At 54.0% G+C, this 22461-nt stretch overlaps 10 protein-coding genes across 10 annotated transcripts; 8 read left to right on the forward strand and 2 right to left on the reverse strand.

Annotated features, from left to right (window-relative positions):
* Nucleotides 1-398: 398 nt before the first annotated feature.
* On the forward strand, nt 399-2942 carry W97_05811 (uncharacterized protein; the record flags this gene model as incomplete). Its single annotated transcript, XM_007783693.1, has 4 exons — nt 399-867; nt 922-1959; nt 2031-2101; nt 2724-2942. The coding sequence occupies 4 exons, from the start codon at nt 399-401 to the stop codon at nt 2940-2942; spliced, it is 1797 nt and encodes a 598-aa protein (XP_007781883.1).
* A 753-nt stretch (nt 2943-3695) lies between these two features.
* W97_05812 (uncharacterized protein) lies at nt 3696-4205 on the forward strand (the record flags this gene model as incomplete). Its single annotated transcript, XM_007783694.1, has 1 exon — nt 3696-4205. One exon carries the CDS (start codon nt 3696-3698, stop codon nt 4203-4205), a length of 510 nt encoding a protein of 169 aa, XP_007781884.1.
* Nucleotides 4206-4748: 543 nt separating this feature from the next.
* Nucleotides 4749-5621, forward strand: W97_05813 (40S ribosomal protein S1; the record flags this gene model as incomplete). Its single annotated transcript, XM_007783695.1, has 3 exons — nt 4749-4870; nt 4923-5424; nt 5478-5621. 3 exons carry the CDS (start codon nt 4749-4751, stop codon nt 5619-5621), a joined length of 768 nt encoding a protein of 255 aa, XP_007781885.1.
* Nucleotides 5622-5824: 203 nt separating this feature from the next.
* Nucleotides 5825-7651, reverse strand: W97_05814 (uncharacterized protein; the record flags this gene model as incomplete). The annotated part of the gene is made up of 2 exons (XM_007783696.1): nt 5825-7322; nt 7398-7651. The coding sequence occupies 2 exons, from the start codon at nt 7649-7651 to the stop codon at nt 5825-5827; spliced, it is 1752 nt and encodes a 583-aa protein (XP_007781886.1).
* A 548-nt stretch (nt 7652-8199) lies between these two features.
* W97_05815 (Ham1 family protein) lies at nt 8200-8979 on the forward strand (the record flags this gene model as incomplete). The annotated part of the gene is made up of 5 exons (XM_007783697.1): nt 8200-8373; nt 8434-8507; nt 8559-8703; nt 8756-8792; nt 8846-8979. 5 exons carry the CDS (start codon nt 8200-8202, stop codon nt 8977-8979), a joined length of 564 nt encoding a protein of 187 aa, XP_007781887.1.
* Nucleotides 8980-9027: 48 nt separating this feature from the next.
* Nucleotides 9028-12070, reverse strand: W97_05816 (uncharacterized protein; the record flags this gene model as incomplete). The annotated part of the gene is made up of 2 exons (XM_007783698.1): nt 9028-9378; nt 10286-12070. 2 exons carry the CDS (start codon nt 12068-12070, stop codon nt 9028-9030), a joined length of 2136 nt encoding a protein of 711 aa, XP_007781888.1.
* A 1727-nt stretch (nt 12071-13797) lies between these two features.
* W97_05817 (uncharacterized protein) lies at nt 13798-14572 on the forward strand (the record flags this gene model as incomplete). Its single annotated transcript, XM_007783699.1, has 4 exons — nt 13798-13855; nt 13907-14049; nt 14132-14260; nt 14324-14572. The coding sequence occupies 4 exons, from the start codon at nt 13798-13800 to the stop codon at nt 14570-14572; spliced, it is 579 nt and encodes a 192-aa protein (XP_007781889.1).
* A 732-nt stretch (nt 14573-15304) lies between these two features.
* On the forward strand, nt 15305-17993 carry W97_05818 (seryl-tRNA synthetase; the record flags this gene model as incomplete). Its single annotated transcript, XM_007783700.1, has 18 exons — nt 15305-15452; nt 15525-15653; nt 15712-15800; nt 15858-15983; nt 16038-16205; nt 16260-16316; nt 16375-16455; nt 16520-16617; nt 16674-16707; nt 16754-16833; nt 16887-16938; nt 17084-17164; nt 17315-17339; nt 17396-17430; nt 17487-17552; nt 17612-17625; nt 17684-17711; nt 17793-17993. 18 exons carry the CDS (start codon nt 15305-15307, stop codon nt 17991-17993), a joined length of 1512 nt encoding a protein of 503 aa, XP_007781890.1.
* A 488-nt stretch (nt 17994-18481) lies between these two features.
* W97_05819 (uncharacterized protein) lies at nt 18482-20278 on the forward strand (the record flags this gene model as incomplete). Its single annotated transcript, XM_007783701.1, has 4 exons — nt 18482-18579; nt 18644-19053; nt 19105-19801; nt 19852-20278. 4 exons carry the CDS (start codon nt 18482-18484, stop codon nt 20276-20278), a joined length of 1632 nt encoding a protein of 543 aa, XP_007781891.1.
* A 522-nt stretch (nt 20279-20800) lies between these two features.
* Nucleotides 20801-22191, forward strand: W97_05820 (nucleosome assembly protein 1-like 1; the record flags this gene model as incomplete). Its single annotated transcript, XM_007783702.1, has 4 exons — nt 20801-20939; nt 21000-21719; nt 21770-22089; nt 22141-22191. The coding sequence occupies 4 exons, from the start codon at nt 20801-20803 to the stop codon at nt 22189-22191; spliced, it is 1230 nt and encodes a 409-aa protein (XP_007781892.1).
* Nucleotides 22192-22461: the final 270 nt, after the last annotated feature.

A 22461-nucleotide genomic window follows, 5' to 3' on the forward strand; every position in this document is an offset into this window, starting at 1 on the left:
CGATAGGCGTTCGTGGCTCAACTGCCCAGGGAGCCCCAGGTGCTGATCTCCAACGCTGACAGCAGGGGTGGGGAGCTCCCGGAGCAGCGAGCTGTAGCTCCTGTAGCTCGTTGCCGCTAAGGTCAGTGGTGGTACCTGAAGTGAAGCCGTCTTTCTTCCATACAGGCCAAGTTGGCAACTCTTTCGTTTCTTTGTCCACCACGTTCGTGACGCTTTTATCTGTTACGTCTCACCGCTAGCGTTGCAAGTCATAACTATCTCTACCCCACCCCAAGCCATCCAGCCTTGCTTCCGTCCTTGCGCTGAAGCTTGCTTTCCTCCTCTTCACCTTCGCTTTTCAAACCGATCATAGACCGTAGACCATCTCCGTCCCGTCTGAACACACCGGAGCTACAGCCATGGCTCCCGTAGAGCTTCAGCCGTCTCCCCCGGACCTTTCAGGCCTGCTCAACGAGATTCTGGTGGGTATGAAGTCGCTACAAAAGGATAACCTACAGCTATCATCCGCGGTCGACGCTATAAACGGCAGGGTGAACATGCTGGCGGGTGTGAAATCTGTACAGGACGGCGCTGCCTCGGACCCAACCGTCATGAACGGAAAGTCCGCAGTCGCGAACGGAGAGCAGGAGAGCCCCAGCCCCAAACCGGTTGACGGTGTGTCGGCAGCCAGAGAACAGAATAACGCTTCTCCCGGAACCTTTGAGGTCCAACCTCGCCGAACAAGCGTCTCATCCAAAATAATCTTGACGTCGTACCCTGGGCAATCTGGCGTTGACCCTCTGCCGATGGACTGGGGTAACAAGGACCCTAACCTGCGAGGACCAGTTGTTGTCTCTAGACATCCAAGCACCATAAAACGACGAAACGGTATGCCCTCAACCATCCGGTAAAACAGCTTAGCAGGACACTGATACCTCACAGCAATCGGCGCCCACGGCGGCTCCTACGCCATCTACCACGCCCTCGCCGTAGCCAGCAAAAACATAAAAGCCGACCACAAGCCCGACTTCACCAACACGGAGCCCGCCGCCAATATCGGGCCCTTCCCCCAATGGTCCGACCCGAAGAAGATCGTCTCCATGGACCCGCTGGGCCACCTCGCCCCCTGGCTTTTCGCCAACTATATCACTCAGGAGAACATCGAGATCCGGCCCACGATCGCCGTCACAAAAGCGCACATGAAGCTGCCCGAGCTCGAAGCCTCCGTGCGCGCTGGCCGCCTCGTGCCGGACGGCAAGATCTGCCTCAACAGCTCGGGCGAGCTGGCCGTGACCAAGTTCGCCGTCGAGCCCGTGTGGTATCTCCCCGGCGTGGCCGAGCGCTTCGGCATCGACGAGGGAACACTGCGGCGCAGCTTGTTCGAAGAGACGGGCGGCTCGTACCCCGAGCTCATCACACGGGGCGACATCAAGCTCTTCCTACCCCCCATCGGCGGACTAACCGTCTACTGCTTCGGCGACCCGGCCAAGATGGCCGACCCGTCCGTGCGCCTCGCGCTCCGCGTTCACGACGAATGCAACGGCTCCGACGTCTTCGGGTCCGACATCTGCACCTGCCGACCCTACCTAATCTTCGGGGTCGAAGAAGCCGTCAAAGAAGCGCAACTCGGCGGGTCCGGCGTCGTGATCTATTTCCGCAAAGAAGGCCGCGCCTTGGGGGAAGTGACCAAATACCTAGTCTACAACGCGCGGAAGCGCGGCAGCGACCGGGCGTCCGAGTATTTCCTGCGCACGGAGAATATTGCGGGGGTCAAGGATATGCGGTTTCAGGCGCTGATGCCGGATATTTTGCACTGGCTGGGGATCAAGAAGATTGATAGAATGCTGAGTATGAGTAATATGAAACATGATGCGATTGTGGAGCAGGGCATTCCGATTCTCGAGAGGGTGCCAATTCCGGATGAGATGATCCCGGAGGATTCGAGGGTGGAAATTGATGCGAAGATTCATGCTGGATACTGTGAGTTGTTGTTGTTGGTTTTCTCGTATATGCTTTTGGGGGACGGCACAGTATGCTGATGGTTGCTGTAGTCACTACGGGCAAGGTCATGACAATGGAGGAGCTGGGAAGCGTGCAAGGACGGGCTTGGGACGACGTGGATGTAAGTTCCGACATCTCTCCCCACAGTTCTGTATGAGGAAGCTGACATATCGCCACAGCATTGAGCCTGGAGCGGTTTCTTGGGGATGCTTTCGTAAATTTCGCTTTCTAGGTGATACTAGCGCGGTACCGCTGGTTTGCTGCTTAGTCCGCTCTTGTATGTGCGAGCAACAACTCGATCTGGGCCATTCCGCCTAGAACAGATAGAATCTAGCCGGTTCTCGCCGATCTATCCCCTCATGCCCGGCATACACAGTGGAGATAACAGCGTATCGATTTAAAGCCTCTAGCAAAAAGCCCGTATGTGTAGCTGCCCAAGGGGTCCAGGGAAGCGCCCCGTGGCACGGCCCGTTGAGGCATGTCGATTGCTAGACCAGCCACTCAGGGCGGGGAAACATTGGGTCTGGGAGTTGAGATGGTGTGCAGCTCACGGTTGCTTTTCCGCGTGGTCGGAAATGGGCCGTAGAGTTGCAACCGGGGGATGGCGGGCTTGGCGGATATCTGAGATAAACAGAAGTATCCGATGTAACGGACTACCTGTATCTTTCTCGAGAACACTGACCTTTGCTGTGTCATGCTACGTAGCTGGTGTCTCAGTTGCTCCTCCGTCTGATGTTGCTCAGAGTTGTACTGTATGGGTTGGTTGTGCGGCAAGCGTCAGTTGTACGCCTCACATCCTCTTGTTGGGGACACGCTGGACGCCACAAGACGTGTCAGTGAAGTCGAGAAGGTACCTCGAGCATGTGGAGAATCCTCTAGTCGCCCTCGAAGGCCCACTGCTGCAGAGGAAGAGGGTCGTCTTGCAGTCGAGCTACTTCGATAACGTGCTTGGCGTCGTCTAGTTGCGTCGGCGGCCACCGAAACAAGAGCCACCTGGCGAGCGGAAGCTGTGGCGGTAGTCTCTCAGATTTCTCGATGCGGACGAGCCCCGCCATGGTCACCTTGCTGTCTGGTTGGTGGGTTATTCTTTGAGATGGGCCTGATGGTGTGCGGGCTGAGGTTGTTTTGCTCGTGTCAGCAACGCTGAAGGATTCCGTTGAACCCTTGGAACGACAGGCACAACCCAACACGGAGTCGACGACAAAGTAACGGGCACAAACGGCGACCTCACCCCGCAAAGCACGCGAGCGACGCCCTGTTACGGAAGCAAAGGGTGCAAGGCGTGCATTAAGGTTTCTGTCTGCGCGGCTTCCCCGCCCTGGGGCGCCATCCAGCTCACCACGCAGCTTTGGTCCAGCGCTTGACTCGTGCCCGCTGCGCGTATGAAGAGCTGACAGCGCAGCAACGTAGTAGGTAGTCAAGGTAATGCTGCCAAACGAAAGTCTGGCGCCGTTGTAGCCGTCATGTCATTCGACATCCCGAGAAGCGGTGTTGGGCCCGTGGGTTCCTAGTTTTGGGGCTGGAGGGCCTTTTTGTGCTACTCATCCTCTCGCGCTGCTGCTGTTCCTTTTGCTACTCCTGCTACCTCCCCTAGCTGCTGCTGCTGAGCTTCTCTTCTGTCGTGTGCTCCCGCTGTCGTTACAACTGCTTGCAAGACATCACCTCGAACTGAGATACCCTGAAGACTGCTGGTCTTGAATCAAAAAGCCGAGATCATGGCAAACAAGTACTACGTTGCCGTCCCTGCGCCTCAGGCACCAGCCACCTGCACCAAGTCAGGTACCCGTCGCTCACCTCTCACACCCTCAACGACTTCGGCGCCTTCCCTCAGCGCAAACACATCCTCCGTTCCGAGGCAAGATGCCGGATCACACACGCCTACAAAGGCGACGGTCTTGCTGTCAAGAGTAGCATCACATCCAGCATCGCCGCGGGCCTCAAGCCCACCCACATCACCATTGCCGAGGCCACCAGGAGGACATCAGTATGCCGACGATAGCTCTACGCCGAGTAGGCAGAGCAGGCCGGAGATGGCGAGGTGCTGGACTACGGGTACGTGTGGGAAACAAGGTGCGCCTCTGCAGCCGACACAGGCAATGCTGGAGACCAACGTGCTTGATTCAGATGGCTACGTTAGCTTTCCGGACTTCGAGCAGTTTAGGCAGCGGAGCGAAGCCTACGCCGGCCGAGAGAACTGGCAAGACAGCTCCGGCGTAAAGACGTGATGGACTCCCTTGGGTATAGCTCCTCGCGTTGGCAGTCCATCGAGGCTTATCACTCCACGACGCGGGAAGGGACAGTTCCGTCGCACCGGACATATGGGATTGTCTTCATGAACCACAAGAGTGCAGTTGGATCTCTACTCTCACGCAGCAGCGGGTGTTGGATATAGGGGCCGGATGAACCGGGGCTGTTGATGGGTTTTGATCTGGCGTTGGCGGGCATCCTGGATGGAGTTTTTGCAGAACACCGCGACAGTTGTGGCTGAGGGTGTTGATACTGCGCAAATTGGCCTGCTTGTAAATATCTCGCTATAGAATTGTGAATGGGTTCGCACTTGTCGAACATCTATGCATCGCTTGTTCTTTGTGATTGAATCTCAGGCTCCTGTTGTTGCGATGCTGGTCTGTGAGCGGAACATTATTGGCCGACTTACCGAGCTTGGCGCTGTCCACACTCGAAAATGTGCGCTCGCAGTCGAGACGACGACTCCGATATTTCCAGCTCGACACATCGCTCACACACAACAACTCTTGTCGCTCGCAATCATGGCCGTCGGCAAGAACAAGCGTTTGTCAAAGGGCAAGAAGGGCCTCAAGAAGAGAACCGACCCCTTCGCCAGGAAGGACTGGTTCTCAATCAAGGCTCCCTCCACCTTCCAGATCAGAGAGTAGGACACCGCAGCGCCACCCGTCAGCAGCACGCTTGCTGACAATATTCAGTGTTGGAAAGACGCTTGTGAACAGGACGACCGGTCTCAAGAACGCAAACGACGCGCTGAAGGGCCGGATAATCGAGGTGTCACTGGCGGATCTACAGAAGGACGAGGACCACGCGTTCCGCAAGGTCAAGCTACGGGTGGACGAGGTGCAGGGCAAGAACTGCCTGACCAACTTCCACGGCCTCGACTTCACCTCCGACAAGCTGCGCTCGCTCGTGCGGAAGTGGCAGACCCTGATCGAAGCCAACGTGGTCGTCAAGACCACCGACGACTACCTCCTCCGCCTCTTCGCCATCGCCTTCACCAAGCGACGACCCAACCAGATCAAGAAGACCACCTACGCCGCCTCCTCCCAGATTCGCGCCATCCGGAAGAAGATGGTTGAGATTATGCAGCGTGAGGCTTCGAGCTGCTCGCTATCTCAGCTCACCACCAAGCTCATCCCGGAGGTCATGGGCCGTGAGATTGAGAAGTCGACACAGGGAATCTATCCTCTCCAGAACGTACGTAACACATCTGTTTCTAATTTGCCTTGCATGACACTAACGTGGCGTAGGTCTACGTGCGCAAGGTGAAGCTTCTTAAGGCACCGAAGTTCGATCTCGGTGCTCTTCTCAACCTGCACGGCGAGTCGACGGCGGACGAGTCGGGACAGAAGGTTGAGCGGGAATTCAAGGAGACGGTGCTGGAGAGCGTGTAAACGGGATCCGTTGGACAGCGTTGCTATCTGGGTATTTGCTCTTGTTTTCGGGCATTATAGGGTGTTGGCTCGTTCAAGCAATGGCAAAATCCTAAGACACGTACTCATGACAGCTGTGAGGACCTGATGACTGGTAATGCTGTGCTGAAACCCTTTTTCCACATTAGGGTACTATTGCCTACTCATTCCATTGCTTTGCCGCTCTATTGCAGGCTTCTCCTTCTGATCCGAATCCTGATATCGCTCTTGGGCATTAGCACCAGAAAGCCTTGGTGTTTCCTGGGTATCGCCCAACCTTTCCAACTCGCCGGCTCAATCTCCCACAGCGCAAGAACACCCGCAACGAAGGCCAGAACTATATCCTCTGTGAACGACCCCGTTTTCCACAGACCGCCTCCATCTCCAAATCCCATCACACTCCCCCACTCGAATTCCCCTAGCCCGCCAGCTTCTACCGCAGGCTTGACATGCCTCTCAGGCCTCCACACCATCGGCTGCACAAAATATGCCGGATCAGCATGATGCAGCCAATGCGGCACACCAACCCACTCCCCCTTCCCAATCGTCCACCTCTCTGGCCTCCCACCCACAGCATCTTCCTCACTCTCCTGCACCACAAAGTCCCGCTTCGCCTTCCCCACACTCCACACCCTGGCATCAAGCCGCACAGTCTCGACATAGCAGCTCTTCAGCAGCAGACACCTGCCTCGCAGACCCTTAACATCGAGCTCCAGCCGCGGTGGCTCGGGGATGCCGAATTCGTTCGGCGGCTGCGTCGCGTGTGCGCAAGTGGCCGTTTCGGTAAGGATCCGGGCGGCGATGGAGCGGGTGCTGAGGATGCGGAGGAGGAGCCAGAAGGCGAGGGTGTGGATCTGGGCGGTGAGAGTCCAGAGGAGGGAGAGGGTGAGAGAGGCGCGTGTTGAGGGGGACAGGTTGTGCGAGGTGTAGAGTTTGTTTGCGGCGCGGAGGAGGGGTGGTAGTTGCTCATCGGAGGCGACGGAATCGGAGTCGATGCTGCGGTAGAAGTTTGTTAGGGCGCTGAGGAGGCGTCGGCGGGCTAGATGTGCGGGGACGAGGCCGGGTAGGGGGACCCAGCGGGGCAGGCCGGAGGCGAGGAGGTGGAAGGATGAGGAGAGCGTTTGGAGGTCGGCGGTGAGGTCGGGGTAAGAGAAGTTCTCAAGAAAGGAGGGGCCTAGTATAGAGGGAAGGATGGCGGCGTTCAGAATGTCGTGTATCAGTGATCTACAGGCCCGGTAAGCTGCTGCAGGTTGGTGTGGAAGGAAAAATACGTACAGCAGACTAGTCTCTACGACGGCTTCGGCATCCGCTTGGATGACGAGCTGGGTGTTACTGACACGTTCCCACGTTGATTGATCTACGAGGCTGGAGTTGAACGTGACAAGGTTTGGTAGATGTTCTTGTAAGTTCCGCAGGACTAGCGGCACGGTGCTGTTCCTGCTTTGTGGACCCTCTAGATGCTCAGACAGTAGCTGTTGGAGTTCCTGGTAGACTTGGAGAATCTCATTTTTCAATCTAGCCGGGAGCTGGAACGCATTCTTGAGGATGACCCAAGTGAAAGCTGCACGATCCAATACAGCGGCATCTTGAGCAAGCACGCCGTCCATGAGAGATGGCGAGAAGATAATATTGTGTGTGTAACCGAGCAGATTGAGGCCAAATATCCCATGTGTATTAGATGTCCTGCGTCCAGAACCGGTCAGTACTGCTGCGGGTTGCGGTTGCTTGAAGTAAAGCAGAGGCATCAATTCGTCATACCTCAATCCATTCAAGAAAGCATCCGTGCTGAAGAAAAACTCAAATATGTGACCGAGGACCGGGAAGTAGTACGGCACACGATGAACCTTCCTAGCAACACTGCCATCTGATGCGGCCGTACTCCCGCTGGCACCACTCAGGAAGCGTGTCAATAAGACTATTACCAGAACCGTCGCCAGAAAGGCCGGCACTGAATCCAAGATGACGGGCCTACTCATATTGAGAGCTGATGAGAGCGGAGATGCATTGAACATTGTGATATGTTGACTTTGAACAATCTTTCGGGAAATTCATGCAACATATAAGAAATGCTCTTGTCTTGAAAATGTTGAGCTTCAGGTGCTTTCCGATTGAAGCTGGATGACACAATGCGGCACGAGAGGATTTGATCAAGTCCAAAACTCGTAAATTGTATCGGACCTTGTTTAAACGGTTTACGCCGCACAAAAACAGGGCTCCAAGCCGGACACAAGCTGGAGGTTCATTTGCAAAAGAGGGACTCAAACAAACGAAGGTGCTTCTCCCAGCTGAAGGAATTGCCGGCTCTTTGCGCGCTGAACCTCACCACCCCATGAGCTATAGTACCTGGGCGGCAAGGATTCTTAAACAGACTGCGTAGGCAAGACTGGGGCGCTCATACGTGCAAAAGCAGCCACAATGGAGTAACGTTGATAAGCCAACGTTTAGCGTGGGACGACAAGGTAGGATTCAGATGCGGCTAGTTCATGAGGGACACGCTATCTATAAACTAATCTTCCACTCAGACTCCATACTCTGGACTGTAACAATCGTTAGTCTAAAAATGGCGCCTAAAGAGCTGAATTTTATCACTGGAAACAAGAACAAGCTTGCAGAAGTCAAGGCAATTCTAGAGGATACGGGCGTCGAGCTCAAGAGCCAGGCCATTGATCTTGTGGAGGTGCAAGGCACAGTCGAGGAAGTCACCGCAGATAAATGCAGACGAGCTGCTGAAGCGGTATGCTCGCCAACTTAGCACACATAAGACACTCCCGCTCACAGCGGATTTCACTTTTAGGTCGGCGGACCCGTGCTGGTAGAAGATACATGTCTTTGCTTCAAGGCAATGAAGGACCTTCCCGGGCCATACATGTATGCAAGACCGCATGAGATCACACCTCATCCGCTAACTATCTCCAACAGAAAATGGTTCATGCTTGCTCTAGGCCCCCTAGAACTACACAAGATGCTGGACGGCTTTGAGGACAAGTCAACCCAAGCCGTTTGCACATTCGCCTACTGCGAAGGACCGGGCCATGAGCCTATGATTTTCCAAGGCAGGACAGACGTAAGCCTCCCGCTGCAACTTGTAGTGGTTCAAGTCGTTGATCCCTTTGCAGGGAAAACTGGTGCCATCTCGCGGACCGACTGTCTTCGGTCAGTACTCGACCTCGCTGGCTGAGGATCGGACTAGGACTGACGCTGCGTAGGCTGGGACTCCTGCTTCGAGTACGAAGGCCAGACGTACGCCGAGATGGATAAGGCGGAGAAGAATAAGATCTCCCATCGCGGCAAGGCGCTCGAGAAGCTGAAAGCATGGCTGGCCAGCCATGTCCCAGAGTAGCTGCTACCTTTGATGTAAGCTTGAAGGCGTGCCCTAGTCTTAAACGCTTCAAGCTTCTCTGCCCGTCCTGTTGTTCTCCCTCCAGTTCTTGATCCACAACTCGATCCGCTCCACGTTGTTCTCGATGTCCTCCGCGTTGTCGCTCCTCAGCTCGACTACAATCTCCTCATCATAGCTCTCTCTCGCCTCTTCGAGCAGGACTTCCATGATTTCAGCGTCCATATTCTCCTCCAGTTTCTTCTCCGCGTAGCCGCGCGCTGTTAACCGGTCATAGAGTATAGTAGAATTGCAGCGGATGACGACCACGAGGTCTATCCAGCGCTTGGGAAATAGGTCGCATGCGTGCCAGTCGATGATGCAGCCGCCCTCCTCAACTTCGTCCTCAATGGCATCGAGCAGCTACAAGTATGAAAAAGGTTAATGAATGCGCAACGGTCGTAGAGAAGCTCCAGGGGTATTGACCTTGTCTTCATCCACTATCCAAGTCTTCAAATCTTCGTCCCACCCGTCATTGCACTCTCTCTCTTTGACTACCTGATTGATGGATAGGTGCTTCAGGCCTGTATTGCGCGCCAAAAGCTCTGCATGGCTTGTCTTTCCGACGCCGGGCGTGCCCGTGACAACGATGTTTGGTTGAGTGCGCATCGCGATCTTAGATGCCACAAAACGAATAGACTGCCTGTACAGTTGTATGGACGAGCATGCGAGCTTCCGGCAACAGGCGCTTCACAATGAGCATGCACTTTTCAAATGCGCCCGTGGTTTAGCCGTTAAGTCCGAGCAGCATTGATGCCTAAGGCACCAGGAGCCCAGTACACAGCCCGCTCTCTTTCCACACAGTTTTCTACCACCAGCAAACCTGTAATGAGAGAGCCTCAAACTATCGCAACAGGAATAACTTCCACTTAACCGCTGCGCGCTGCCATTGCTCCACCGAGCACCTCCATAAATCAACACGTTGCGAAACGCCGTGGTTGTCAGTATAAACGACCATGAGCTGTACATGCGTGGAAACAGTCCCCTGCGGAGCACGTGATGATCCTCGAGCGATGGCGAAGCACTCTGCCTTGCGTCCAACCAGCTTGCGCCATGAAGGGTCCAGATAAATACACGCGAGCCCCATACGCTCTCGTACTACCCAAGGGAGAATGCTCGAGGATAACCTATCTTTCGAATGAAGCCTTGTAACTGGCAGAGGGACTCGATCGTACGACACCGATATAGAAACCGTCGGTGCGATAACGGCAAGCAGATTTTCCACTCCGAGGTCTTTTAACATGGTGTTTCTTATGGACAATTTCCATACAGAGCAAGGATTGTAGAATTCCCGTGATAGTGTGGACGTGCGTTTGTCCTGTATACGGGTGAATTGAACGCTCTTGGTGACTTTACTGTCGGAACAGTGCTCGATCCGGTACAAAGCCGCTTCGGGTTCCCACTTGCAAAATGGGTACCCAATGTAGTCGTCGTCGAGCCGGCTTGAATCCCAACCTGTCCAACTCCAGCTCGCAAACTCCTTGCGACGGTGTTCGGGCTTTGGATACCTGATGGCGAAAAGCAGAGCAGCATGGATACCGCTGAGTGGAAGTCCTGCGAAGAAGCACTCTCCTGTTGCTCTTGAGAAGTGACTGATGATACCCTTGAACGCTCGAAGCGCATCGGATTGCCTCGTCAAACGTCGGTCAGTAAAATCTGCTGCAAGTGACAAGTACTTCTCAAGATAGTTTCCAGGCGTAAGCGAACCTATGGCAGGTTTCTTGGTTATGCCCATACCAAGAGCTCGGCTCGGAATGGTGGAGGGGCCCGAGCGGTACCACTCGTGTGAACCCTCCAGGCTAACCGTGAGGGGGTTGGGGACCTCCATGTGTGTGTCCTCCCACCAGAACGCGTTGCTGCATTGGTAGAACACCTGCTGAGCAGTGAAAATGAGTATCCGCTTCGACAAGATGTACTCCTGAAACGTCCATCCCCGCGTGAGCCAGATGGCAGATGACATGGCGGCGGAATACCTGGCTTGCGCCGTGCCGATAGACAGACCTTCGATGATCTCCATCTCCTGTTGAATTTGCCGCGACCCGGGTGATACACCAGGTAAACCTGCCCACGAGTCCGTGCCAGACGCCGCAACGATCGTAAGAGAGGCCGCGCCATAGATAACATCCATGAATTCGACTTGTCCGATGTCCGTTTCATCGTCCTGCTGAATGCAACACTGATCCGCCCACAAGTAGGGGATTCCGATGCTTCTGCAAAGGGCGATGGCGTCGCGGATTGTTCGTGGTACGTCCTCCCAGACTTCACTCAGCCCACGAGTGGTGAGCAGTGAATATGTGTCGCTCGATAGTTTTACTTGGCGAACGGTTTGTGGTCCCCAAATGTAGCTTAACGCAGCAAAGGAAGCTCGGACCGACGAGTGAACGATCGCTCCAGAGTTGACGTCTATAAGCTTGAAGTCTGGCCTTAGGTGTTCATCTCTGGGCTCCGGGCGGCACTGTACTCCATGATCTTTATGACATCTCCGAACCCAGGATTCTAGAAGCTTCATGTCGACTTGAGACTGGACGGCCCTGCCCCGTAATATGGGCTCTCGGGTATCATGCTGGCCATCGGTCGCGCTCGCGATTAGATGAACACTGCCGGTCGCCACAGGATACGAATGGTAGTAGCCATCGCGGTCCCACTCGCTGGTACTGATGAGCAACCTATTGCAGTATTTCGGTGCTCCTAATCCAACAACGCTCTCCAACGTCTTCCCAGAGACAGTCTCTTCACAGTTCAAGGCAAATGCTAGGTGCGCGTATAGAACTTCAACGTCTGTCCCCTTGGGAATCTGGCCATACGCAGGATCCTTAGATAAAGCCTTGATGGTCAGTCGACAGAGGGGACAGTCTTCGTTTTCTTTTACGTCTTCAAGCCGCCGTCTTAGTCTATTCTTGTAGTTTCGTCTCCTCTTCGTCTTCTCTCCAGCTTGGACTCTTTCGTCCAGGGCCTTGCTCCCGTTGGGCTTTTCCCACAGAGTCCATGCCCGTCCTAGAAACCACTCTTTCACGTCCCATTCGGAGCACTCGGGACAGAGCTGCCCCCGTTGCATCCACCCTGGGAATTTGGCGTTCCAGTATCGATGATTCCCAAGGTTCAGTCGTTGGAAATGAAGTATCTAGAGAGCGAAAGTCTCAAAGAATGAAGCAAGGAGGCTGAAGATAGCAGACAACGAGATCACCGCGATCGAAATGCAGACATGGCGCTTGGGGTGTTATAAGAGCCGGGCATCACAAAGAGGGCTATCCCAGCATGCTTTCTGAAGCCCAAAACCGCAGCAGGGGGCCTGACAGAGCGGACACCAATCGTAACATTACACGGGCACACACAATGTCATGAGGCATCGGCACCTTGAGTTTCTGGGAGCACCCGCCTTCCCGTTGAGAAGGATGCTACCCCCAGGAAGCTGCAGCCATAGGACCGGTATAGAAATATTGCAGGGGCATCGCAGCTGCAACAACAGAATAGGGACGGGGGTTCTGATAGAGGCTTTCGTTTGCCAACTCTTAGAGTTTCATGGCGGTAGAGATAGGCGCTGGCGGCGCAGTTTGGAACGCAGGCGACAAAGAGGCGCAGAGGGACGGACCTCGAGTAGGTGTGATGTGATTGAAGGAAGGGTAAGTAGGCAGCCACTCAGAACAAACACCAGCAGGCCCGTGCTGTGCGAGGCGTATAACTGCAGTGGCGACGCGTGTGATTGCACGGACCTGGAGTGGCTTTTCCTGGTTTGTTTTTTTCTAACTTTGCTCGTTTTAAATAGCCGCCTGTGTAACCAGGGCTTGTTTTGTCGGGTGCAACGGCCTCGTATGGGCTTCGAAAGGCGCAATGCACAGGACAGTTACTTGGGAGTGAGTAATTCCGACTTAAATTGCTGCCATCGACCACGATGTCAACTCAGTACATCTAATGCCAGTCTATAATGAACACGCCAAATTACTATAGTCTCTCGAAATACGTAGGGAACTGTGCAAAACACGTTGACGTTGAGTTCAATACCGTTGTTCTTTATTCAGCTAGGATCGTAGGCGTACCTCTGCAGGAGATGTACGGAAGTTTTGCGTCTTTGCAAATTCCGATTTAAGATAACACCAGACTCATCTAAAGCACAACATCTACTAAGGTAGTGACAATTCTGACTTCGTTGACTGATCTGCAGCCTTCACACGATTAGGCGACACCCTCAGCTAGATAGGGATGAGCAGTGGGTTGCTGTTGCCTGCCTGGCTCAAGGCAATCAAAGGGAAAGATGCCACGGTCGATGAGTGGGCCCGCCAACTCGCACACTTCCAGGTTGTATCCCTTATGTGTATCGGGAGTGCGCTTCCTACTGACTTATATCCTTAATCGATAAGACAGGCTGCTACTGCTCGGATATGTAAGGCATAACACGTGATAGCCATCATTGATGAGTGATAAGTATGGGGAAGGCTGGCTTGCGCGTGAATCCACGAGAACAAGGCACAGCAGACACACCAGTAGCCTGATGAGCAAAGAGTACAAACATGGTAATTGAATTTGATGAGAATGAGCCGTTGCGCTAAAGAATGGTCGTCCGTTTCTAATACTGCCGTCATCGCCGTTGACTCGCTTGCGCCCAGGGTTTAGTCCAAAGCTTCTTTTCACGACGTGTTTGCCATAAGACTGTCAGGCCTGCTCCATTTAGCTGCTACTCAATCTCACCTAAGCCGCCGCCGAGTAATCGAGCATCCAGCTTGGACTTAAATCATAAACCTGCATGCAACAATACTGTACACTTACAGTCCTCCACCAGTCTCCAGCATGCCTGCACCTCCAAAACAGCGGAAGATAGCTGTAGTCGGCAGCCGCTCAGTCGGTAGTCCTCCAAGTCAATCTTGCTGAGCTGAACCTGAGTGCTCACATGTTGCAGGCAAGTCATCCCTCACGGTCCGATTCGTCGATGGTCACTTTGTCGAGAGCTATTACCCAACCATCGAGAACACATTCAGCAAGCTCATCCGGGTCAAGAATGGCCAGGAGTTTGCAACGGAGATCATAGACACAGCTGGACAAGTAAGTGTGGCCGGCAGTAAAGCTCAGGCAGAATGATGGGGCACCGAGACTGGAGTGAATTGACAAGTTCGCTTCAAAACAGGACGAATACAGCATATTAAACTCGAAACACTTCATCGGCGTCCATGGCTACCTCATCGTATATTCAATGGCGTCGAAGCAGTCATATGAAATGGTTGGGCATATAAAGAAGAAGATTCTGAACGAGCTGGTATGCCTCTCGTAATTGCCTAGTGGCGCTTGTGAGCCGAGAGCCTGACGCTCTACCCTGCAGGGCGTCGACTGGATCCCGATCGTAGTCGTGGCAAACAAGAGGGACCTTCGACCGGAGCAGAAGGTACTGACCGAGAAAGATGCAGAGTTTCTTGAGAAGAAGCTGGAGCTTGAGTGTCCGGTCATAGAATGCAGCGCACGGCTTGATGAAAATGTCAACAAGGCGTTTGAGCAACTCATCATGGTGATAGAAAGGGGTCCCAAGAAGCCGGCCGAGCCTGCAGGAGGAGGGAAGTGCCTAACGATGTGAGAGTGAAGGTGTTCGTTGTATCTGTGTTTTCGTGTTGCGCACACAATATGGGTGGAAACGGAGATACGGCGCTTCTTAGTTTCGTTATGAGACATGACTTTGTGGCGTACAGGCCTGCATACAGGCCAAATTGCTTTTCTATGCGCCGCTCAGTTCTCCCAGCGATCCTGTCTGCACTGTGCCGCGAGTTTCATCTTCCCCTCAGTACCAATCGCATAAGGTAATCGATGCCCAACGAACGTAGCCGCGGAGCATCCCATGCCTGTACGGGTGCAACGCGTAGCTGCGCATGGTGTACAGATACACACCCACCGTTGCATCTGTATTGTAGAGTATGCCAAAGATGCTGTTGAGGAATCTAATCCGTAGATCCAATGAAGGTGGAGAGGCCTGCGCGCCGCGGATGATCTGCAAACGCGACCCTGGCTCGCTTCGCGTAGGGCTGAGTCGACATATCCCACCAAAGTTCCCCACTAAGAGTCACTTCTGCGGACTCAAGAGCTCCAGAAGCAGTCGGGCTCAGCACGCAAATGCCGGCACCCCTCAGCGAGCGCACCTAAACCTCGTTTCAACCTGTCAGGCGAACAGTAACGACCAACGATCTTTTATCTGTCACCAATTGCAAGCAATAGCGCCCATCACCACTCAGTATTCGTCCCGTCCGCTACTGCCACTGAGACTTCGAAATGCTCGATATCAATGACTTCATAACCGACCGAGGCGGAAACCGTAATGTCACCTGTATTCTGTCGCCGCCGTGTGCGCACGCTGACCAGCCTCTACCACACAGCGGCGAAGATCAAGGAGAGCCAACGCCGGCGACACGCGCCTGAAGCAATTGTCGACGAGATCATCGAGGCTTTCGAGGATCACAGGAAGAGTACGTGCTCTACAGTAGCTTGCCAAGCTCGAGGCTGACACATAGCCACCCACAGCCGCATATAAAGGTTAGTGTCGCCCAGCGATGACCCACAGAGCGATGCTAAGAGACGGAAAGCCACCCAGATTGGCGCTGAGATCAACGCCACACAGAAGGAGATCGGACAGAAAAAAAAGGCACGTCATTTGGGCAGGAACTCTAGTATGACCGCTGACGCGGCACCGGCACATTTAGGCAAAGGAGAACGCGGACGACCTAGTGAAGAAGAAAGAGGATCTCCAGAAAGAGAAGGCATCCCAGGAGGAGCTAGCTGCGGAGAAGCTTGCCGCGCTGAACCGCAAAGCCAAAGTAAGTAGAACCCAAGTTGGCGTACATCCGTCCCCGATATTCACCGGAACTGCCTAGAGCATCGGCAACTACGTACATGACTCAGTACCCGTCAGCAACAACGAGGACGACAATGCGTTGATTCGAAAGTGGGCACCGGAAGGAGTAACGCCCCAAAATTTGGACTGCCTATCACATCATGAGGTGCGTTCCGTTGGCGATGGAGGAGCTGGCCGTGCAGTACTAAGAGAAGTCTAGGTGTTGACGAGGCTGAATGGTTACGACCCCGAGCGTGGTACTAAAATCGTGGGCCATCGCGGCTACTGTTTGACAGGCTATGGGCTATTTCTTAACCTGGCACTTGTCAACTATGGTCTCGAGTTTTTGTTCAACAAAGGCTACACACCCAACCAGCCACCATACTTCGTTCGTCACACCAGTGGAAGGCACTTCCATGGCCCAGTGTCTGACTGTTTCTAGATGCTGCGAGAAGCCATGGCGAAGACTGCGCAGTTGGAGCAGTTCGACGAAGAGCTAGTATGTGGATGTGTCCTTAAGGAAGACCGCACCGCGCTGACCACTTGTCTTCGATCAGTACAAAGTAACCGAGGACGAAAACAACAAGACCACCGACAAATACCTCATCGCAACTTCGGAGCAACCCCTCTCCGCTTTGGTATGATTCTCACAGCCATTTCCACTGCAATTCGCTGTGGTTCTACTGACACTACGACTATCAGCATTCGGAAGAGTGGCTGCAGGACAACGATCTGCCCATAAAGTACGCAGGATACAGCACCTGCTTCCGGAAAGAGGCCGGCGCTCATGGAAGGGATGCGTATGTCTATAATCCACCACCATGCCAGTCTAAGAGCTCACAACCGATTACCACAGCTGGGGCATCTTTCGCGTCCATCAGTTCGAGAAGGTAACATAAGAATTACTTCATCCCGATCTTGCTGACCAGCCATCAGATTGAGCAGTTCATTTTCTGCAAGCCAGAAGCCAGCTGGGACATGTTCGACTCGATGATTTCGACTTCGGAAGAATTCTAGTCAGTCCCGTCTTGGAATAAGCACGTGGAAGATGTGCTGATTTGCAGTTTAGCCAGTCACTAGGACTTCCGTACCGGATCATGGCCATAGTATCTGGAGCCCTAGTACGTCTGCATCTCTCAGAATCTTGCGTGATTGGACACAGTTGCCAACAACCCTTTGGCTGTTGCAGTCCGGCCCTATCCCCGCGCTTTCGGAGAAGAAATCGCTGTTGGACTCTGTCACTGGAACTTATTTTGATACATTTAGAACAACGCCGCATCGAAGAAATATGATCTCGAGGCTTGGTTTCCGTACCAAGGGGAGTACAAAGGTATGTTTAACGCATGCGTGTGAGAGGGAGATACTGATGAGATTGCAGAGCTCGTTTCCTGTAAGTTCATCCAGGAAAACGTCATCGTTGTTCGGAGTTTGTCTCAGGGGACTAGGAACCCCCCGAACTCAAACATCGCGTCCTGAACTCGCATGTCCGCTAACCAGTATCTAGGCTCGAATTGCACAGACTGTATGTCAACGATCATCCTCCCCACTGGAAGGATCGAGCGTACTAATTCTTTCTAGATCAATCGCGAGAACTAGAGATACGTTATGGCGCTGTATGATCTCAAGTGATGTCCCTCGCAGTTGCGCATCCACTGATGCTTTGATGCAGAAGAAAAAGACGGATACGACCAAGACCTACGTACACGCTCTCAACAGCACTCTCTGTGCAACCGAGGTATGGTAATCCGAGAATGCATCCCTACAACTCTTCTCGATTTTGCTAACATGGTCCAGCGCGCACTCTGCTGGTGAGCTTCAACACTATGATCCGCTTGCTAGCTTGACACAATGCTAATGGCCAGAAAGCGTACTGGAGAACTACCAGAAAGAGGATGTAAGACAGCTCCGCTTCCCTCCCAGATCCATCGAAAATGCGGGTATTGACAGGTCTTCCTTGTCACTAACACTTGTAAAGGGAATCGAGGTACCCGCCGTGCTCCGCAAGTACATTCCTGGCAACCCAGAGTTCCTCCCCTACGTCAAGGAGCTCCCTAAGGACAGCACGTCGCAGAAGGCGAAGGGCAAGGCGCCAGGTCCCAAGCCGAAGATCGCAGCGCCTGGTGAAGCTCCCGACAAGCTGCATGAACTTGAACGGCTGAAGATCGGTCAGTCATAAGGTAGAAGATGCTGGCGGTGGCATTTGTTCGGAGTTACTAGAGCGGAGGGCAACTAGACCACGAGCATTGCATCGTTTCACGCTCAAGTGTTTGCGCTTCAAGTCGGGAGGCGGAAGCTTTTGTTCTCAGACAAGACTATAGTTTCTACGGTAGTGCCCAGAACGGCTAGCGTGAGCGGCTCCTAGGACAACCCTTGCTGAAGTACCTATGAATTGCGTGAACTTGATGAAATGGGCATGCTCAGGTTACAACGATCTGAGCAATCTTGAGCTCCAAGGCGCGCCGGTCGTCCCTGCGATCATTCCGTGACACCAAGCGCGACTCGATGAGTAGTCGACGGCGGCAGGATCCACAACATGCTCGTGCACTTCAAGCGCCGCTCAATGACCGATATATACAAGGGACTACGTTAGAAAGCAAACGGAAGTTCCTCTAAACCTAGGAGCGGTCGCCATCGACGAGATCGCGTGCAGCAGTCCAGTGCAACATGGCCCAAGGCGCGTCATGGAGTGGACAGCCCTCCATCAAGGGCTCTACGGAGTCGGCGCGTATGGCTCTCCTCACAGCAAGCTTGATAGGAGTATCGTAAGCACCATGCCTCCGGAATGGTTTCTCCGTCGGCCCAGCTAACAGTTTGTGTCTGCTTCAGCTTTACATGGGGCGTCGAGATGACCTACTGCACGCCCTATCTTCTTCAGCTCGGTCTCACGAAGTCCAGAGTATCCCTTGTCTGGATCGCCGGGCCCCTTTCAGGTCTCATAATGCAGCCAGTCGTGGGCATCATCGCGGATAGATCAACAAGCAGATGGGGACGTAGGAGGCCATTCATGGTAGTCGGAACCGCGATTGTCAGCGTGTCCCTGCTAGTCCTGGGCTGGACGAAGGAGATTGTCAGCGTGTTCGTGAGCGATCCGGAGACGAGGAAGAGCGTCACAATCGGGCTGGCAGTCTTGAGCATCTATGCCGTGGACTTTGCTATCAATGCGGTGCAGGCCAGCTGCCGGAGTCTTGTCGTCGACACGCTACCTATCCAGAAGCAGGGACTGGGCTCAGCATGGGGTAAGTCCCCTCGTCATCTCGTCAGCCTGAGGAGTTTCTGAGTTTCTGAAGCCGCTAGGATGGGAGCCATGGCATCAATCATAGGATATGCAGCTGGGGCAACCAAACTTAACAGCATATTTGGGAACACCTTGGGAGACACCCAGTTCAAGCAGTTGACGGTTATCGCGGCTTTGGCACTGCCACTGGCAGTTGGGATCACCTCTTGGGCGGTAACAGAACGGGTGCTGATATCTACTGGGAAAGAAGAGGAGGGCAGCAACGGCGCGATCAAGATGCTCACTCATATATTCAGGACAGCAACGCATCTACCCAACCGCATCGCAGCCATCTGCTGGATCCAGTTCTGGGCATGGATAGGCTACTTTCCGCTGATGTTCTACAGCACCACCTGGATTGGCGAGATCTACCTCAGATACGATGCGCCAGCGGAGGCGAAACAATCCCAGGACACTCTTGGTCAAATCGGCAGAGTGGGAAGTATGTGCCTGATCATCTCTTCCCTCATAAACTTCGCTAGCTCCATCATGCTGCCGTGGTTTGTCATCTCTCCCGAGGACGAGAAACGCGACTTCACACCCCGACCGTTAGCAAGTCTGGCCCCTCTCGTAGTCGGAGCGGACAAGCGCAGGCCAACTCTGCTGACGGCTTGGACTGTGTCGCATTTGGTCTTCGCCGGCTCAATGCTGATGGCTCCATTGGTGAGCTCTGTTCGCTTTGCGACTGTACTCATAGCAATCTGCGCTGTGTAAGTGACATATCGGTAGCCTCCTGGCTCGCTTTGCTAACACCATGCAGACCCGGAGCAATAGCGGGCTGGGCACCATTCACGTTTATAGGCATCGAGATCAACAGGCTTGGTTCGACATCGAATGGCCACGCCTACCGACGGCTGTCGACGGACTCGCTTGAACTTGAGGCGAGCACACTCCACCTAAACCATCGTACGGACGATTCCCACTCCTCGACTGGGGAGCTTTCCGGGATTTATCTTGGCATCCTTAACCTCTTCACCACGCTGCCGCAGTTCGTCGGTACCTTCATCTCTTGGATCGTGTTCTCGATCCTGGAGCCCGGAAAGAGCCCGGAGCTGGCGAAGGAAGCTCACCCTGACGAGCATCATTCGACGGACGGGCCGAACGCGATTGCAGTGTGTTTCTTCATTGGGGCTCTGTCGGTGATTGTGGCGTCTTATGCCACGAACCGGTTGAAGTATATTCGATAGCATTTCATCTCGGGTTTAGTTTTGGATGTAGACTCTGGACTGAGAGACATTCCACCTAGCGGTGCACGTATCGAGCAGCACCTCAGATAGTAATTCAGAATCCAGTCCTGCAGTTTGGCTGTATTGCCATTAACGTCGTGGAATGATGCAGCTCCTCGAAGTGAGGCCCGGGGTTGATAGCACAGCTAAACTCAATAGCACAGCCCACGCCAGACTACATCTGTGTTTACCGGTACTGCCACAGTTTCCGATGCTGTCGCGGTCGGTACGCGTGGACCGAACGGCATGGGTGACGGAGGGGCAAGCTAACTTGGCGCTAGCCGTTGAAGAAAATCGCTTTGGTGGGATCCAGCGTCCACAACCACAGCTCAACGTTCACCAAACCCTTCCACATCCAGCAACCCGTCTCGCTGAACCCTCCTGAGCCTCCTCAACATGGCTGAACCAATCCGCAATAAGAAGATCGACTCCATCACCGCCCCGTGAGTCCTCCAAGCCATCTATCACTCTTCGCCCGCAACCATGCCAGCACAGGCAAACGGACGGACAATCGTGGCTAACGCGCAGATCGCGGGCACCAGGACCCCCCAGAACACTCCGGCGAGCAACGCGCCCATATCTTCTCGTGCCCAACAGCCTGGCGTCGCCAGCATCAAAGAGGGTGCGTTATCCTCCTAGCTTAACTCTCGTTGTGCATCTTCACACTCACACATGGCTTCAGAGGATTTCGATCGTGCGGCGGCAGCCTCAATCTTCGCGAAGAACCCGGCGCTCGTCTCAATGATACAAGGCAAACTCGGCTCCTTGGTCGGACGGTCGTCGGGCTACATCGAGTCGCTCCCCGCTCCCGTCCGCCGCCGCGTAGCCGGTCTCAAAGGCGTGCAGAAGGAGCACTCGAAGCTCGAGGCGGAGTTCCAGGAAGAGGTCCTCCAGCTCGAGAAGAAGTACTTTGCCAAGTTCACACCCCTCTACGAAAAGCGTGCCAAGATCGTCAATGGCGCACAAGAGCCCACCGAGGAGGAGGTGAAGGCCGGGGAGGAAGACGAAGAGAAGGACGAGGATGACGAGGAGACCGAGAAGCCAACGGAGACCAAGTCCGAGGACGCTGCGGATGTCAAGGGTGTCCCCGAATTCTGGTTGTCCGCGATGAAGAACCAAGTCTCGCTGGCCGAGATGATCACCGACCGCGACGAGGCTGCCCTGAAGCATCTCACCGACATCCGGATGGAGTACCTCGACCGCCCTGGTTTCCGCCTGATCTTCGAATTCGCCGAGAACGAGTACTTCACGAACAAGACAATCACCAAGACATACTTCTATCAGGAAGAGAACGGATACGGTGGCGATTTCATCTACGACCACGCTGAGGGTGACAAGATTGACTGGAAGCCGAACAAAGACCTCACAGTCAAGGTTGAGAGCAAGAAGCAGCGGAACAAGAGTACGTTCCACACATCACAATGCTGAGATGATAGGCTAACAGGTTCCAAGACACCAAGCAGACTCGCGTCGTCAAGAAGACAGTCCCAACCGAGTCGTTCTTCAGCTTCTTCTCCCCACCGAAAACCCCCGATGACGATGAGGATGACGCGACCTCTGACATCGAGGAGCGTCTTGAGCTCGACTACCAACTCGGCGAAGACATAAAGGAGAAGCTGATACCGCGTGCCGTTGATTGGTTCACCGGCGAGGCTCTGCAATTCGAGCAAATCGAGGATGACTTCGAGGAGGGTGACTTCGAGGACGAGGACGACGAGGAGGAGGATGAGCTCAGCGATGACAGGGATGAGGACGATGAGTCTGACGAAGGCGTACGTGCCAGAAGCCGATCTCCACTGCTTAGCCAACTGACCTTACTACAGGATGACGGCTCAAAGCCTAAACAGGAGGCTGCCGAGTGCAAGCAGAGCTAGATGCGTCTCATTTGGCTTGCTATCAGTTCTCTTTGGTTGAGGACGTGCGGATACGGGTTCGAGCAGAGCATATCACTTGGCTGGTTGCTCGCACTTGACCTTTGTACATCCCACATCTTCTGCCTACGAAATCCTTGACACGATCGATGCAACCTTTCCCGCTTTCCACACCATAGTAGTCCTTTCCACGGTACTAGGCTGTCGACATACAATTCGGTCCTTTACGATCAACCTCAGTTTCAAGGTGCACCAGAAGTCGGTTATAGAGCA

The sequence above is a fragment of the Coniosporium apollinis genome, assembly GCF_000281105.1.
Source record: "Coniosporium apollinis CBS 100218 chromosome Unknown supercont1.28, whole genome shotgun sequence".
NCBI classification, from domain to species: Eukaryota; Fungi; Ascomycota; class Dothideomycetes; genus Coniosporium; species Coniosporium apollinis.